At 39.0% G+C, this 15,421-nt stretch overlaps 1 protein-coding gene across 26 annotated transcripts in view; it reads left to right on the forward strand.

Annotated features, from left to right (window-relative positions):
- LOC122553361 (calcium/calmodulin-dependent protein kinase type II subunit delta) overlaps window positions 1-15,421 on the forward strand; it is a 321,729-nt gene that overhangs the window by 229,501 nt on the left and 76,807 nt on the right. For 14 of the 26 annotated variants that reach the window (XM_043697063.1, XM_043697100.1, XM_043696963.1 and 11 more), the window contains exons 6-8: window positions 7,125-7,197; window positions 11,161-11,263; window positions 12,931-13,014. In XM_043697063.1, coding sequence (XP_043552998.1) covers window positions 7,125-7,197; window positions 11,161-11,263; window positions 12,931-13,014 — 260 coding nt within the window. Of the gene's footprint in view, window positions 1-7,124; window positions 7,198-8,112; window positions 8,186-11,160; window positions 11,264-12,930; window positions 13,015-15,421 lie in introns of all 26 variants that reach the window. The other 12 variants (XM_043697118.1, XM_043697184.1, XM_043697082.1 and 9 more) reach the window with 1 other exon arrangement.

Genomic DNA, 15,421 nt, shown 5'->3' on the forward strand with positions numbered 1-15,421 from the left:
ATAAATGTAAAGTTTTTTTTTACTTTTCATCTGTTAGGGATGGATGATTAAATGTTACAGAATTCTAATCACATGAATTAGTGGCCTCTTAATTTTGGAAGTTTCCTTATACCAACTTTTCAATCAAGCCTGACATTTCCCTCTGGAGATTCATTGAAGAATGCAATGAAACATTGAGAAGGCTAAAGTCATAATCTATAACTCCAGCCAGAAACTTTGGCCCTTAGTCACTGATTCTAAACACCTTTCTGATCACTAGTCTGAACTAAACATATTGCAATCAATCAGTGTTCTATTTAATAGCAAGCTTAGCGTCAGACAGCAACCGCTTTCCATCACCAAGGTCCTGCCTTCCTTCCTTCCTCCTTAGTCATATCCATATCTCCGCCCAGATCTTAGTCCAATGCTGCTAAAATCCTCACCCTTGGTTTGTTTAGCACTACACCCAACTGTTCCAGTACTCTTCTTTGCAAGCCTCCTGTCCTGCATCCTCCATAGAGTTCATATTAGCAGAGAAACATGGGACTTAAGAGCAAGAGGCAGCCATTTGGCTCTTTGAGCCTGCTCCACCATTCAATAAGATCATGGCTGATCTGGTTTGTGGTCTTGGCTTCGCTTTCCTGTCTGTACCCCAGGATCCTTGACTCCATTGTCATTTAAAAATCTACATGAATAAATTTGATCTCTTTATCTCTGGGAGGAAAAAAATTCTCCTCATCTGTGTTAATGGGGAGACTCTTAACTTCAAATACCTTCCTTAGTTTTAGTCTCCCAACAATAGGAAACACCATCTAGGAACCCACACTACCTAATCTCCTCAAGATCTTTTATGTTTCATTGAAATTACCTTTTGTTCTTCTACTCTCCAGTGAATATCAATCCAACATTTTCAACGGTTCTTCATAAGTCTTTTATCCCGACAGTGAGTTCAGTAAATCTTCTCTGAACTGCTTCTAAAGTAATTATATCCCTTTTCAAATAAGGGGACCAAAGCTGTACATAGTACTCCAGGTGTAGTCTTGACATCAACCTGTACAGCTGCAGTAAAATATCCCAACATTTATGTTCCATTCATCGAGGAATAAATGACATTCCATTTGTCCACCAGATGCAAAGAGCTCTGCTGGCCTTATTCTGACTTGTATGAAGTCCCATTCAAATCACATGGTAGATTTAAAATTCTCTCCATTATGGTTAAATTTCTCCACCCCTTCCCTGATTCGATAATTTCTCGCAGCCTTATGATGTTACCAATTCTGTCTTGCATACTGGATTTCCCAAGCTTTCAGCTTTTGAGGTCGTAGGCTCTCAAATTCACTCCTTTAAATATATCTACTTCTCTGTTAAGATACACCTAGTGTTTGACCACCTTTGAATGAGGCTATTTGCTTATGGCTTGTAGAGGCCAAGAATGTTGAAAAATAAATCAACTGTTTAGTTAATAACTGAATGGAAAACATGGCAATATAGTTCAGCTTAATATGTTTATTGTAACAAGTATATTAAAAGCTCTTTTGACTAAACATTATTTTCGTAGTTAACTTGTACTTCAACCTACCTTTAATGCAATGGAAACAAAATTACTATTAAGTGTATGTCATACTGTCTTTTAAGCAGACGTAATGGCTCAGTGGTTAGTACTGCTGCCTCTCAGCACCAGGGATGAAAATGTGTTGCTGGAAAAGCGCAGCAGTTCAGGCAGCATCCAGGGAACAGGAGAATCGACGTTTCAGGCATAAGCCCTTCTTCTGATCTCCAGCATCTGCAGACCTCACTTTCTCCTCTCAGCACCAGGGACCCAGGTTTGATTCCAGCTTTGGGCGACTGTCTCTGTGGAGTTTGCACATTCTCACCGTGTCTGCGTGGGTTTCTTCTGGGTGCTCCTGTTTGCTCCCACAGTCCAAAGATATGCAAATTAGGTGAATTGGCCATGCTAAATTGCCCATTGTGTTCAGGGATTTGTAGTTTAGGTGTATTAGTCAGGGGAAATGTGGAGTAATAGGTAAAATCAAGGACTGCAGATGCTGGAAACCAGATTCTAGATTAGAGTGGTGCTGGAAAAGCACAGCAGGTCAGGCAGCATCCGAGGAGGAGGAAGATCGACGTTTCGGACAAAAGCCCTTCATCAGGAATCTGAGTAATAGGGTATGGGAATGGGTCTGGGTGGGATACACTTTGGAGGGTCGGTGTGAACTTGTTGGGCCCAAATGGCCGGTTTTCACACAGCCAGGATTCTATAATTCTAAATAATTATTGACTAGTTACTTCTGATATTTTGTTTTATCATTCCCAGCCTGAAAATTTTGAATTCCAGAACTTTTTAACTGTGCGACTTTTCATGAAGACTTCTCCCTCTATCTGAAGTGATGCAAATTACCTACCTCTCTTTTAACTTCTCTTAAATTTCATCTTTCAAATCTGTAAGTAAGGTCCCATATGTATCCCGATATGGTGAAGCATAGAAACCTTCAACCTTAAACTCTGGTAGGTTGCCTATGTAATTTTCAGGGATATCTTCGAAACACTTCCATTTCAAAGCGCATCTCCATGGTAACATGAATGACATGATCCTCGTACCCAGGTAAAAATACTGATTAGCTAACTTGGGGACCTCAGCCCTTTACATTTTGGATGTAAATTGACAGTTTAAAATACATTTGTTTACAATATAATATTTCCACACTTTTTGGGACCTTGGAGACTGTCCATCTATGAGTACACAGCATGATGTTACCAAGAGGAAACATTTTATACCTTTTTCTAAGTAAAACATCTGGGTCCCTTTAATCTGTAACAATCTAACCACCCAGGCTTACTGGCTGGCAGACCTCAGAACAGACCACATGACCTCTTTCACTTTACCTTAAAGATAAAATCCCTGGTGGGTTTTGTGATTCTATGTACCATTTACAGAATTGGTAACTATGCAAAGATCCATTTTAACATTATTTGCTGTTGAGTGGATGTCCAGTGATGCACAGTGCTGTAGTAAATTAGTTCCTGAATTGATGTCTGTTTATTCAGCCCTAAAGTGCGAAGGGAATTTGTGTAATAATTACTGAAGTAGGTGATTTAAAATAATTGGAAGGGAGGATATAAGAAAGAATTGCTTGTGTTAATCAAGGAATTTTAAACGTTCTGATTCATTTATGGGTATAAATGTGTAATTTCTATTGTTTTCTTCTTTGAGATGCGTGGACTTGAAATACAGAGTGATAATTACCAGCAAAGTGTCAAAGTTGATGTAGGTAAAAGATACCTGCCTGCTACACACTCCACACAAGCCCAAGCAGCTTGTGTTCACATAATTTGATGGGTTCCCATGGTTATTATTCAAAAATACTCAGCTGACTACTTGTGCTAAATTTTATTCCTCCTTTTAATTTCTCTTTGTTACCTATAAACTAAAAGTTGCTATGAACTAAGGGGAGAGCAAAGGGAAGGAAATTAACAATGGCCTTTATTAGCTTTATGTCGTTTGTTGTCACTGTCAAGTGCGTGGCTGTGAATGTAGCTATGCAACTTTCCTCCTGGTTGGACAATTAGTTCTTTTCTGGAAAAAACAATAATTTGGTAAATTCCAAAAACTAAATTTTGGTTTAAGTGGAGCCTTGGTTTTATGGTTTGATTGGCCTTATCCAGTACAAGACTCTACTCGTGACTGTGGTCACGTTTATATATGATTGTGGGATTCAAAGAGCTAATGTGTATCAGCCCTGATCTAGCTGCATGCCAGAATAGGTTTGAGGGACAGAATGATCGACTTCTGCTCCAAGTCTATATGATCAAAAACTTGAGACAGGCAAGTAATTGTCAATTTACTTTCCAAACAGATAAGTGTGGGTTTCCACATTTGAGAAAAAAATGAGGAGGCCACCTATTACTTGGAAAATAAGATTCTAAGTGGGATAGAGGAGTAAGGTAGTGCTAATACACAGATCATAGACTCCCCGGTGTGAAAGCAGGCCATTCAGCCAATTGAATCCACACTGACCTTCCAAAGAGTAACCCACCCAGACCCAACCCCCCAAACCCCGCCCCCTGCCCCGTTTAAGAGCACACCTGAAAGAATGCAATTTTCACAGTGCAGGGTTTCCTGGACATAATTTAAAGTAGGAAAAGAGGTCATCTCTATGCTTTGAAGAACCAAAGAGATTACTATATGGATGAAGATTTTCCTGCTGAGCTGGAAGGTCTGTTTTCAGACATTTCGTCACCATACTAGGTAACATCTTCAGTGACCTCCGAATGAAGCAGTGGTGGTGTAGCTCACTTTCTATTTATATGTTGAGTTTCCTAGGGTGGTTGATGTCATTTCCTGTGGTGACGTCATTTCCTATGGTGATGTGATTTTGTGTTCTTCTCAGGGAGTGGTAAATGGGATCCAAGTTAATGTTTGCTCATAGAGTTTTGGTTGGAATGCCATGCTTCTAGGAATTCTCGTGCATGTCCCTGTTTGGCTTGTCCTAGGATGGACGTGTTGTCCCAGTTGAAATGATGTCCTTCCTCATCTATATGATAAGTTTGCTTCCTGATTGCCCTTAGCTAAAGTGTAGAGGACATGACAATGTAAAGATACTAGTGAGAATGGGTCATGTTGTTTTGTGGCTAGTTGGTGTTCATGTATCCTCTTGGCTACTTTTCTGCCTGTTTATCCAATGTAGTGTTTGTTACAGTTCTTGCATGGTACTTTGTAAATGACCTTAGTTTTGCTTGTTGTCTGTATAGAGTCTTTCAAGTTCATTAGTTGCTGTTTTAGTGTGTTGGTGGGTTTGTGGGCTACCATGATGCCATGGGGCCTGAGTAGTCTGGCAGTCATTTCCGAGATGTCTTAGGTGTAGGGAAGTGTGACTAGAGTTTATGGATGTGATTTGTCTGCTTGTTCGGGTTTGTTGTTCAGTTGCCCAAACAAGTAGACAAAACATGTCCAGAAACCCCAGCTACTCTCCCCTACATCTCGGAAATGACTCCAGACTACTCGGACCCCTTGGCATCATGGTAGCCCATGAGCAGAAATCCCATCCACTGGAAGTTACCAGCTAATGAGAAGCCAAATGCACTGTATCGCTCAGCAGTGCCACCTGGGCGGTACAAAGTTAAAAATCACACAACACCAGGTTATAGTCCAACAGGTTTAATTGGAAGCACACTAGCTTTCGGAGCCAGTGTGCTTCCAATAACACAAAGCTAGTGTGCTTCCAATTAAACCTGTTGGACTATAACCTGGTGTTGTGTGATTTTTAACTTTGTACACCCCAGTCCAACACCGGCATCTCCAAATCATGACTTGGGAGGTAGTTTCTGTTGCTGCAAATGCATTCACCCATGGCCTGGAAATGCTTAGGGCCTCAGGCTGTAGGTGTGTGTTTGGAGAAGAAAGGTCACAGGGGAAGGGATTGGTGGAATGGCAGAGTTGAAACTTTATTGCTGGAACAGCACAGCAGGTCAGGCAGCATCCAGGGAACAGGAGATTCGACGTTTCGGGCACAGGCCCTTCTTCAGGAATGAGACTTGAGTTTTTTTTCTGTTTTTACTTTCAAACTGTGGCCCAGTAGATTTATATAAACGTACATTTCTCACATTTAAACTCTTGCTCTATTTTGGCACACAATTAGTGTGAACTGCGTGCTTTGAAGGCAGACTATCTTGAATGCTGCGAACCAGTTGTGATACCTCTTTCTCTGTCCAATTTCAATCAGTTTAACTTTTCTTAGGAAAATACCACACATGAAAGGAAGGTAGGTGTTTTAGGTACTTCACAGTACAGCAGTACAATACGATCATTGTTGTCATATTGAAACAACTCCTGGCTGAACTTGTCTCAAAACAGACTAGAAAAATTGATAAATGATTAAGACTTATTTAATTGTGCTACTTTGTTGCATTTTGGAGCCCACAGCACACTATGCAGGTGCCACTCATTGGCAAAGATTTGAACTATTTATTTTAAACTCCCTTCAAGGACACTACTGGAACAATTATTAAATTTTCACAAAGCAATATTCTCTTAACCAGAGCATGTCCAAGTACCCTGAATACTCAGGTTCTTAGATTTCCAACACCAATATATACTTTACTATAGTGATCTCTGATCTCTGTGGAGGTGGGCCTGCTGAAGAAAGATGTTAGATTAAGTAATACTGACATTGATCTTCATTTTCCATGAAAGATATTTGATTTACAGAAACGAAACCAATTTTTTTATTATTGTTTGACTGAATGTTATTTGGAGCTGCATTTATGGTGTTTTTGTTGTGCTAGAAATCCCAGTGTTGTAGCCTTTGATCAGAAAAGTGTGTGAATTTAATTCTGAGGAAAGGCTTCTACACACAGGTAAAGGTCAATCATCCACCTTATAGCTGCACATAACTTGGAGATGACGAAGGATAGGGATCCAAATTCTCCACCCTCATTTCACCCCATCCCTTCCCCAATCTAGGACGATGGCCATTTTCACTTTGTATGTCAAGGTTATGCCACTTTCATTGAAGAGTGAGATGAGCACTGTAGTTGTTAATCCAACATTTTTAAAATTGCAAAACTGACCTTATTTCAGTACCATCAGTTCTTGTCCCACTTGCATCGAATTTGTTCTGCAGCCATTTGATCCAAAACAGTTGATGTTTTTTCCCCAAGCTTATCTTTCATTACAGAAAACTGTCCTATGAATGTAGTTGGGATTTATGAACATTTCTCTCACATGTGTATGCCAGTTAAAGAAAAGATAGTGCTAATTATATTTTATGACAATTACACTAAGATTTACTTTGGCATACACAGTACTAGTGAATCATGGCTTTATTAAATTATGAAATGCAACTTGCTGTGTTTGTCTGTCTGGAATGTTTAAAATAATCATCTGTAATGTCCAAACTTTATTGATAAAACTTTTGATCAAATTTGCTTTTTAGCTGATTAGATTTCTTTTAGAAATTGTTCTCAATAATGACTGTGATGCTTTTAAAAAAAACTTAAGTGTGGCTTTGTTCACCGTCACTGTTTTATTCCTTTTTCAAGTTGCAATTGAAGAATTTCTGTTCAGTACTGTGAACTTTCTATGTGTGTGCTGTGAATATGTACCCTAAATTTCTTCTCCCTTCCATTCTGCCCTTGTTTCTTCACAGTCATTGTATACAGCAGATTCTAGAAAGTGTAAATCATTGTCACCTTAATGGCATAGTTCACAGGGACCTGAAGGTCAGTATTTACCCATGAACTGCAAGCAGAAATACGTTAATAGGGTTGGGAAAACAATCTTAAAGATCGCCCTTGCCTCAGCATATTCTGCATGGTGCCTTTTACCTACTTGCGAGTCCACATGTCTGCAATGCATCATGGCTGAAGAAAATCAATGGGGCAAAGTCTTTCTCTTGTTTTAAGGTTCAGGACAATGAACATTTATTAACTTGTTTGAATTATGATGGTGAAGGGTGTGGGGTGTGTAAATATGTAGCAATTTTAAAAAAAGGTTTGCTAATGATGCATTGCTGCGTGTGAATGAACACCACTTCTGTTCTGAGACTTGGACTGTGATAGCAATTATTTATACAACTGGGCACACGTTACTCCAATGGAATACGCATAGGCGGTCATTAAAAATTAGGAATAATAAAATGTTTAAAATGTCCAACACTCTTAACCTAAGTTAATAGCTCTTTCTTGCCTTCATTGTTTACAAACTACATTATTTAACAAAAGTATTATTGAAAAATGAAGAAGTGAGAATGACTAATATCAATTTGACAATCACTTATTTTCCAAAGGTAGTGTCATGGTAACCATTATGTTTACCAAGCTAAATGCTACCTGCTTAAAAAAAAACTAAGTGATTACCTGCTGCTGTTTTCTTATTGGCTGATTTACATCTTTATGGTGACCACTGAGTGTCTAGTCAGCAGCTCAAAGGAGGTCTAATTCAATGCAGGGAAGCTGTGAAGTCTTGGTTAATGTGCCAATGGTTATTCTGCTGGAGCACCTGTGTTTAGGTCCATTAAGGACAATTCAACAAAACACCAGTTGTTTGCTATTGACCACGAAGCCAGTCTCTCCAACAGTACACAGAGAGTGAGTGTCAGCTTGGAACTAACACACACCCCTGGTGTTTGCATGCAGTCATTGCATTCAGCAGATCCTGGAGGCTGTGCTTCACTGCCATCAGATGGGTGTGGTCCATCGAGACCTGAAGGTGAGTGATTTGAAGATGATCTGAACAGTTCACACTGTTCTGCAGTCATGCATGAGGTGGAATCAAAACTCGTTCCAACTTTCTAACTGTGAATGGCAACTTGTGTAGGTACCTGATGATTATTTTGACTCAAAAATCTGTCCCCAAAACATGTCACTGGCTGAAGGATGGAAATGTATTTGTGAAGCAAGAGCATCTCTTTTTTAATTTCTCAAAAAATTATGAGCAATTCTGATTCTAATTTTTATCCGTCTTCTCAGTCATTCTTGCCTGAGTTTTGAAAGTGGCGACTGATGGTACCCACTCTTCAGATACAGCCCCAGTAAGGTTTGATAAACTGTTTGATCACGTAGGCTCAGAGACCACAAACAGTCTAACTTTAGTGAATTTTAAGGTCTCAAGCCTGATTCTGCTTTGAAGAAATTTACTTGAAAGTGATTAACCGTCAGAACCAACATGTCATTTACTTTAGTAAGCCCAACAATATCATTAAATAATTCTGAAAAGCCAAGGTTAATGTCCAGAAAAGAATGTTCTTGTGCATTTTCAAATTTAGTTTGATTATTTGCCTGAAAGTATGATCTAAAACAAAGTTACATTGTAGGAAGTATTTATAATGCACTTCTTGCTCTTTCATTTACTCTTTTTTTTCCCCAAATTATTTGCCTCTCGCCTACACTAGTCACTGTTTCAAAATGCAAGTAGCACCTATATCTTTCCGTGACATAGCGTACTAATACGACTGACTTAACTTGCAGTACAGAGAGAGAAATATTGGAAGCATCAGTTATGATGGGGGATACATTTAAGCCCGCATAAACATCTGGAAGCAGAAATGTTTTGCCATATTCCATGCATGACTGCAGATACCTGACTCTTCACCCTGAACCACATGTCTTGTACTTGATTCATAAATTTTGCTGCTAAAATGTCAAGCCACTGTGTTGCTCAACCTCAACAACCTTTTACAGTTCTGTTAAATTGATTAACTTGGCCTTTCAGTGGCTTTCATATTGCATTTAACCAGCAACCATATTACCTGCAGACTGTTATAATAAGCTACCTCAAGCAGTGATCACAATAAATAACTTCAGGTTTTTTTTTTGGTGTTCTGTAAAATCAAAATTTTAATTCTTGGATGGAGCAGGATTTTAAACTATTCAAGAACTGTAAACCATAGGTTTTCATATTTGAAGTCTGTTTTACACCTATATATATTCATTTATTCTAATGCATCCCTTTGATTGATCTGTTGCTGCTGCCCATAATACGATAGGGGAAAAAAATGTATTTGCATGCCATCAGTTCTAGCAGCATTATGCAGACTGCCGGAATTTCCCAGGGCCAGACAATGTCTTCAGCTGCTATCTGCATGGCCCACACGGGGCTTTAACAAGAGAGAAATCACATGCAGGCTATGAAGGTGAAGGCATTGTCTGCATTGGGATTTCAACGTAGGCTGCTTGTTGCCACTTTGAAACATCATTGCACAAACAAATTGCCCCCTCTGAGAGTCAACCAAAGATTTAAGTGAGTCAAGCTGGTTTATGTCTGGTTTCTCTTGCTGGGGAAATGATTTGTTTCCATATAAACTCATTGAGAAGTAATCTAGATAAACTGTTTAAATTGCCTCTTATTCCTGAGATTGAACAATTGACCATTGAATTCGCAATTAAGCACAATTTGTGTTTCAAAGCTCTTTGCATGTCAGTTGCATGATATTTTTAAAATAAAGATTATATTTAGTAATACAACTTGGGTGAGTGAAAACCAATTTTAAAATTGCAAACAATTATACATATAATCTAAACAAAAAGTAACTGCATCTTATAATGTGCAATTCTTCACAGCATCAATCTTTTTGATTTGAAGTTGGTGATTCAGAACAATTGCACCTGCAATCTTCAGTTCTGTAGGGTGACAAGATATTACAAAAAGACAAAGTCTGTATTAACCCGTTCATTGGCATTTCTGATGGTATGCCACTATTTACCAAATTTAAATTGACATTGTTTTATCCATTTAAAAAAAAGACAAATCAGTGTGTGGTATTTGCTTTTGTTCGAGGCTTTTCAACATTCTATTTGATCTAGAATTATTTAATGCCTGTTTAATTGCATAAATTTGTGTTTCAGATTTATTTGTTTCTGAATGCTAAATGAGCAAGAGAAACAGTAACAGTTGAGAAACCTTTCAAAGTATTATAGATTTGTGAAGCTGTAATGGCTTGGATTTCAGTTGAAAATGCCTTCTAGATAAATTAGATGAAGTGCTACAACTGAAAACTGGTCTCGCTCAAATTGATAATAGTGATTTAGTTTGACTGTCATTGAGCAACTAGGGGAATAATCTGTGTACTTACAATGTTTAATTCTCTGCTCTCTGTTACTATTTGATTAAATTATAAACCTACAAGTGAAGTTGGAGAACAGATTTTATATGCCATTACTAATCCTTGTAAAAGAATGGCACAATTGATTGAATGAAAATGGGGCGGCACAGTGGTCAGCACTGCTGCCTCACAGCGCCAGAGACCTGGGTTCATTTCCAGCCTTGGGTGGCTGTCTGGGTGGAGTTTACACGTTCTCCCTGTGTCTGGGTGGGTTTCCTCCGGGTGCTCCGGTTTCCTCCCACAGTCCAAAGATGTGCAGGTCAGGTGAATTGGCCATGCTAAATTGCCTGTAGTGTTAGGTGAAGGGGTAAATGGAGGGAATGGGTCTGGGAGGGTTGCTCTTCGGAGGGTCAGTGTGGACTTGTTGGGCCGAAGGGCCTGTTTCCACACTAAGTAATCTAAAAAAAGTGTTTCTCCATGCTTTTAATGAGACTTCTGATCTTTAATGCTTTGGTAACTATTTTGTGGAGATTTACTGAGTTTGATTATTTGGTTGGAAATAATAGTTTAGAAGATATAAGAAAAAATATAATTTGGAGATTTACTTAATCCATTTTTGTTCATCCGCTTCTTTGAACCAAAGCCAGAGAACTTGCTCCTCGCTAGTAAGTTGAAAGGAGCTGCTGTGAAATTGGCTGATTTTGGTTTGGCAATTGAAGTCCAAGGAGACCAGCAAGCATGGTTTGGTGAGTAAAATGTAATTTTCATTACTTTTGCCTTAATGTTGTTTAAGAAATGAAGTTAAATCTTAAGACATTATTTAAAGAAACTTTTAGGGTCTTCCTAATGAAAATAATTTTGACTTCTGATAAAGCAACTTTGGATAGCTGGGATAATCCCCTTTTTTTGTCCAAGAGCCATTTTGTAAAGTACCCAATGCAGCTGTCAGTGATCCTTACATAGCAGTTCCCAAGCCAAGTGACTGAGCACATTGCTCTCCTCTTCTGGATAGAAGGGCAATGCAGAAATGCCAAAATAGAGGAGTGAAATACTATTTCGGGAAAGTGTTATAGACTAGACCAGACCAAACCCCCTCAAAACGTATAAAACAGATAGCCTAGACCCTAACTTTTATGTTGTTTAAAGGCAAACATCAGCTGCTATGTTCCAGATCTGATTTGATTGGTCAAGCTAATAAGCATTGAGGAAATCTTAACTCCACAGTTAACATACAAGTAAAAAAACAATTGGCATTACTTTAATTCTATCCATGTACTTAATACAATATATTTTAACGACTACTCATCTATTGTTCCAATATAGCAGCATCCCATAAACACATACTTGGCAAGGCAATTTCAGCAAATCCGTTATTCTCTCATGCAGTCTAGCAGAACAAAGTACCGAAAGAAATAGTCTAGCGGTAGAGAGAAACCTGCGGCATTTTGCAGTAACAGAGGAAGTGCTGTACTTTGCAGCTTGTCCAAAACCCGAACTTCAAAAATCGAAAGCAAAAACTTAAACCTGGGAATCTGAGAGCCTGACTCCACCCATTCATCCTTTCTTTTTAACCTGTTCCTTACTCTGCTTTCCCTGGAGTAGACACCTTGTCACTAATCCTTGTTTTCAAGAGAAACAGGACCCGCACAAAAAAGGTCAGCTAATATGAAAGATTACAACACACCCCCTGGACCCCAGATGCTGTCTTTCCTGTGGAAGTAATATAAAATGACAAGCACACTGATATGAAGTTAAGAATATTGTCTGACCAGCCAGAAGAAATGTACAACAAATTTAGGCTCTCTATTATTTGGCTTTGATCAAAAGTGTGAGGTGGAATATATTAGCCCTTAAGTATCTGTCCTAATTTTCAATTCTCATGAAAATAAACAAGAGTTAGAAGGTGCTAAAAATGGGTGACTGAATTGATATCACCCATTTTACATGATTGTTCTATGACATAATTACCCCCATAGTATCTGAATTGGAGTAGTATGTAAAGGCTTTGGATTCAACTTGACTCCATTACTCTTAAGTGTTGTACTTTATAATAATGTGTCTGTTGCAACTGTCAGTTAAAAGTAATTGTCAAGGAAAGCAAATGAAATAATTTTATGGATCAATTTATTTGCTCTCTGTGTCTCATTTGCAAACTGGATACTAATACTTTTACATTTTATCACAGATAAATGAGAAATGTTTTCCTTCTTTCTAATTTAAAATGTCAATTTAGTTTTCTCATAATATAAAATCTGGGTCAGTAGTTTGGAATAAATCCCTTCCTTTTTCTGCATCATAGTACTCAGATATTAAAGAGAGAAATCCAACCATTTAATGCAAAGCTGTTTTTCGTACTAAGAAATGATTTATTTGAAATCAACTTCCATGCTGATAATGCTGTGTTAATCCAAAGGTTTTGCGGGCACACCCGGGTACCTTTCCCCTGAAGTATTAAGGAAAGATCCGTATGGAAAGCCAGTGGACATGTGGGCTTGTGGTAAGTTAAATACATGGTTTTTGATTCATTATATCAGATATAGAGGGCATTTTAGGAACTTGTTAATCTGCTCATCAGATATAATGAAACATAATCAGATCAAATACATATATTAATACTTCTTATAAGTAACCAAACATACACTTACTGGTAGGAATCTTTTATTGATATTGTAAAACAGGAACCCTAGTTACTTCCCCCTTCTATCACAGAGCACTGAAGCCCATTGTAGCACTTTCTCTGTGCAATAGTCAAAATCAAGCATAAACCAGCAAGTATACCTGGGTATATTGATGTGTTTCCCATGCTTAATATTTGGAGACAGGTGTTGCTTAGCTCAGTTGGCTATATGGCTAGTTTGCCAGAGTGATACCAACAGTGTGGGTTCAATTCCTGCACTCACTGAGAGAACCAAGAAGGACCCACCTTCTTCATCTCTCCCCTTGCCTGAGGTGTGGTGACTCTTGGGTTAAACCACCACCAGCCCAGTTTCTCTAACGAGAGAGCAGGGCTATAGTCCTCTGGGACTATCACAGCTTTACTTTTTAACAATTTGGGGGCAGTTCAAACTGTGGGCAACCCCACAACTATCACTATTCGTGACTGAAACTTGATTCCAATTTTTCCTGCCTCATACCGTGCCTGTGCCACCGTGCCTGTTTGTGGGCGGCACGGTGGCACAGTGGTTAGCACTGCTGCCTCACAGCGCCAGAGACCCGGGTTCAGTTCCCGCCTCAGGCGACTGACTGTGTGGAGTTTGCACATTCTCCCCGTGTCTGCGTGGGTTTCCTCCGGGTGCTCCGGTTTCCTCCCACAGTTCCAAAGATGTGCAGGTCAGGTGAATTGGCCATGCTAAATTGTCCGTAGTGTTAGGTCAGGGGTAAATGTAGGGGTATGGGTGGTTTGCGCTTCGGCGGGTCGGTGTGGACTTGTTGGGCCGAAGGGCCTGTTTCCACACTGTAAAGTAATCTAATCTAATCTAATACCTTCTTCCCTTTTAAAATTTTACGCATCTAATTAGAACTCCTCTCTAAACGTAGACTCCTTTTTTTTTCTCCATTCACTGCTTTTTATCACATTGCTTTCCATCTTAAAGTGCATTGTGATGTTGTTGGGAATTGTAAAATAAAATAACATATCTGGATGATTTACCACATGTGACTTTTTGGAACTCAAGTCAAAAGAATGTTTATAAAAATGATTTTGAAAAGAAAAGTGTTTAAAATAAATGTGAGATTTCTTCATAGAAAATGCAGCTGTTTGTTTGGCAATTAAAGACTGAGGGTTGGGTTTTGCCTAGGAATGGCCCCTGAACTGTGAAGTTGCTTTCTTTCCAACCAAAGTGTAGGACTGTAAAGCTGGAAATAGCAAATTCTGTCTCTCCTGAAAAATGGCAGTTGGGAAAAAACTGGCTAGAAGGAAGTGATCTCTGTCAGTAAGAGAAAAGTCATGAAAGCAAAACCAACTAAAATGCTTTCTGTCTGAAGTAAGTAGGAAAGTGAAACTGAGAGCATTTCAGATATCAGGGTTTCTTAACTGTATCTGATTTGCATCTGACACCTGGTCTGAAGATCTTCTATTACTTTACAACCAACAGCAACTTGATCCTGTCAACAGGAATCCAAAAGAACTATGAGACATCAACTCATTCTACCCTAATAGTTTGGTCTCTAGATTGTGTTTTTTCTCTTTTTTTTCAAATCTATAACACTCTGCAGGGCTGTGTCACCTTCTGCCTGTATATGATTTTGTGTGCCGGAATTAAGGAGGATATAGTTTAATTCCATATAGTAAGTTAATTTTTAAAAATTGCCATTTGTTAAAAGAATAAGTTTGTTCTCAATGAGCAAGTTATTTTTGAATTTATTGAGGGATCCCTGTGAAAGTCTCTTTAATTCAGGACAGCAATGTTAAAGAGAAACAAATTGACTATTTTGAAGGTACATAGAACATAGAACAATACAGCACAGAACAGGCCCTTCGGCCAAGATGTTGTGCCGAACTTCTAACCTAGATTAAGTACCCATCCATGTACCTATCCAAATGCCGCTTAAAGGTTGCCAATGATTCCGACTCTACCACTCCCACGGGCTGCGCATTCCATGCCCCCACCACTCTCTGGGTAAAGAACCCACCCCTGACATCTCCCCTATACCTTCCACCCTTCACCTTAAATTTATGTCCCCTTGTAACACTCTGTTGTACCCGGGGAAAAAGATTCTGACTGTCTACTCTATCTATTCCTCTGATCATCTTATAAACCCCTATCAAGTCACCCCTCATCCTTCGCCGTTCCAACGAGAAAAGGCCGAGAACTCTCAACCTATCCTCGTACGACTCCCTCTCCATTCCAGGCAACATCCTGGTAAATCTTCTCTGCACCCTCTCCAAAGCTTCCACATCCTTC

Source organism: Chiloscyllium plagiosum, chromosome 1 (genome assembly GCF_004010195.1).
Source record: "Chiloscyllium plagiosum isolate BGI_BamShark_2017 chromosome 1, ASM401019v2, whole genome shotgun sequence".
In the NCBI taxonomy this organism is placed as follows: domain Eukaryota; kingdom Metazoa; phylum Chordata; class Chondrichthyes; order Orectolobiformes; family Hemiscylliidae; genus Chiloscyllium; species Chiloscyllium plagiosum.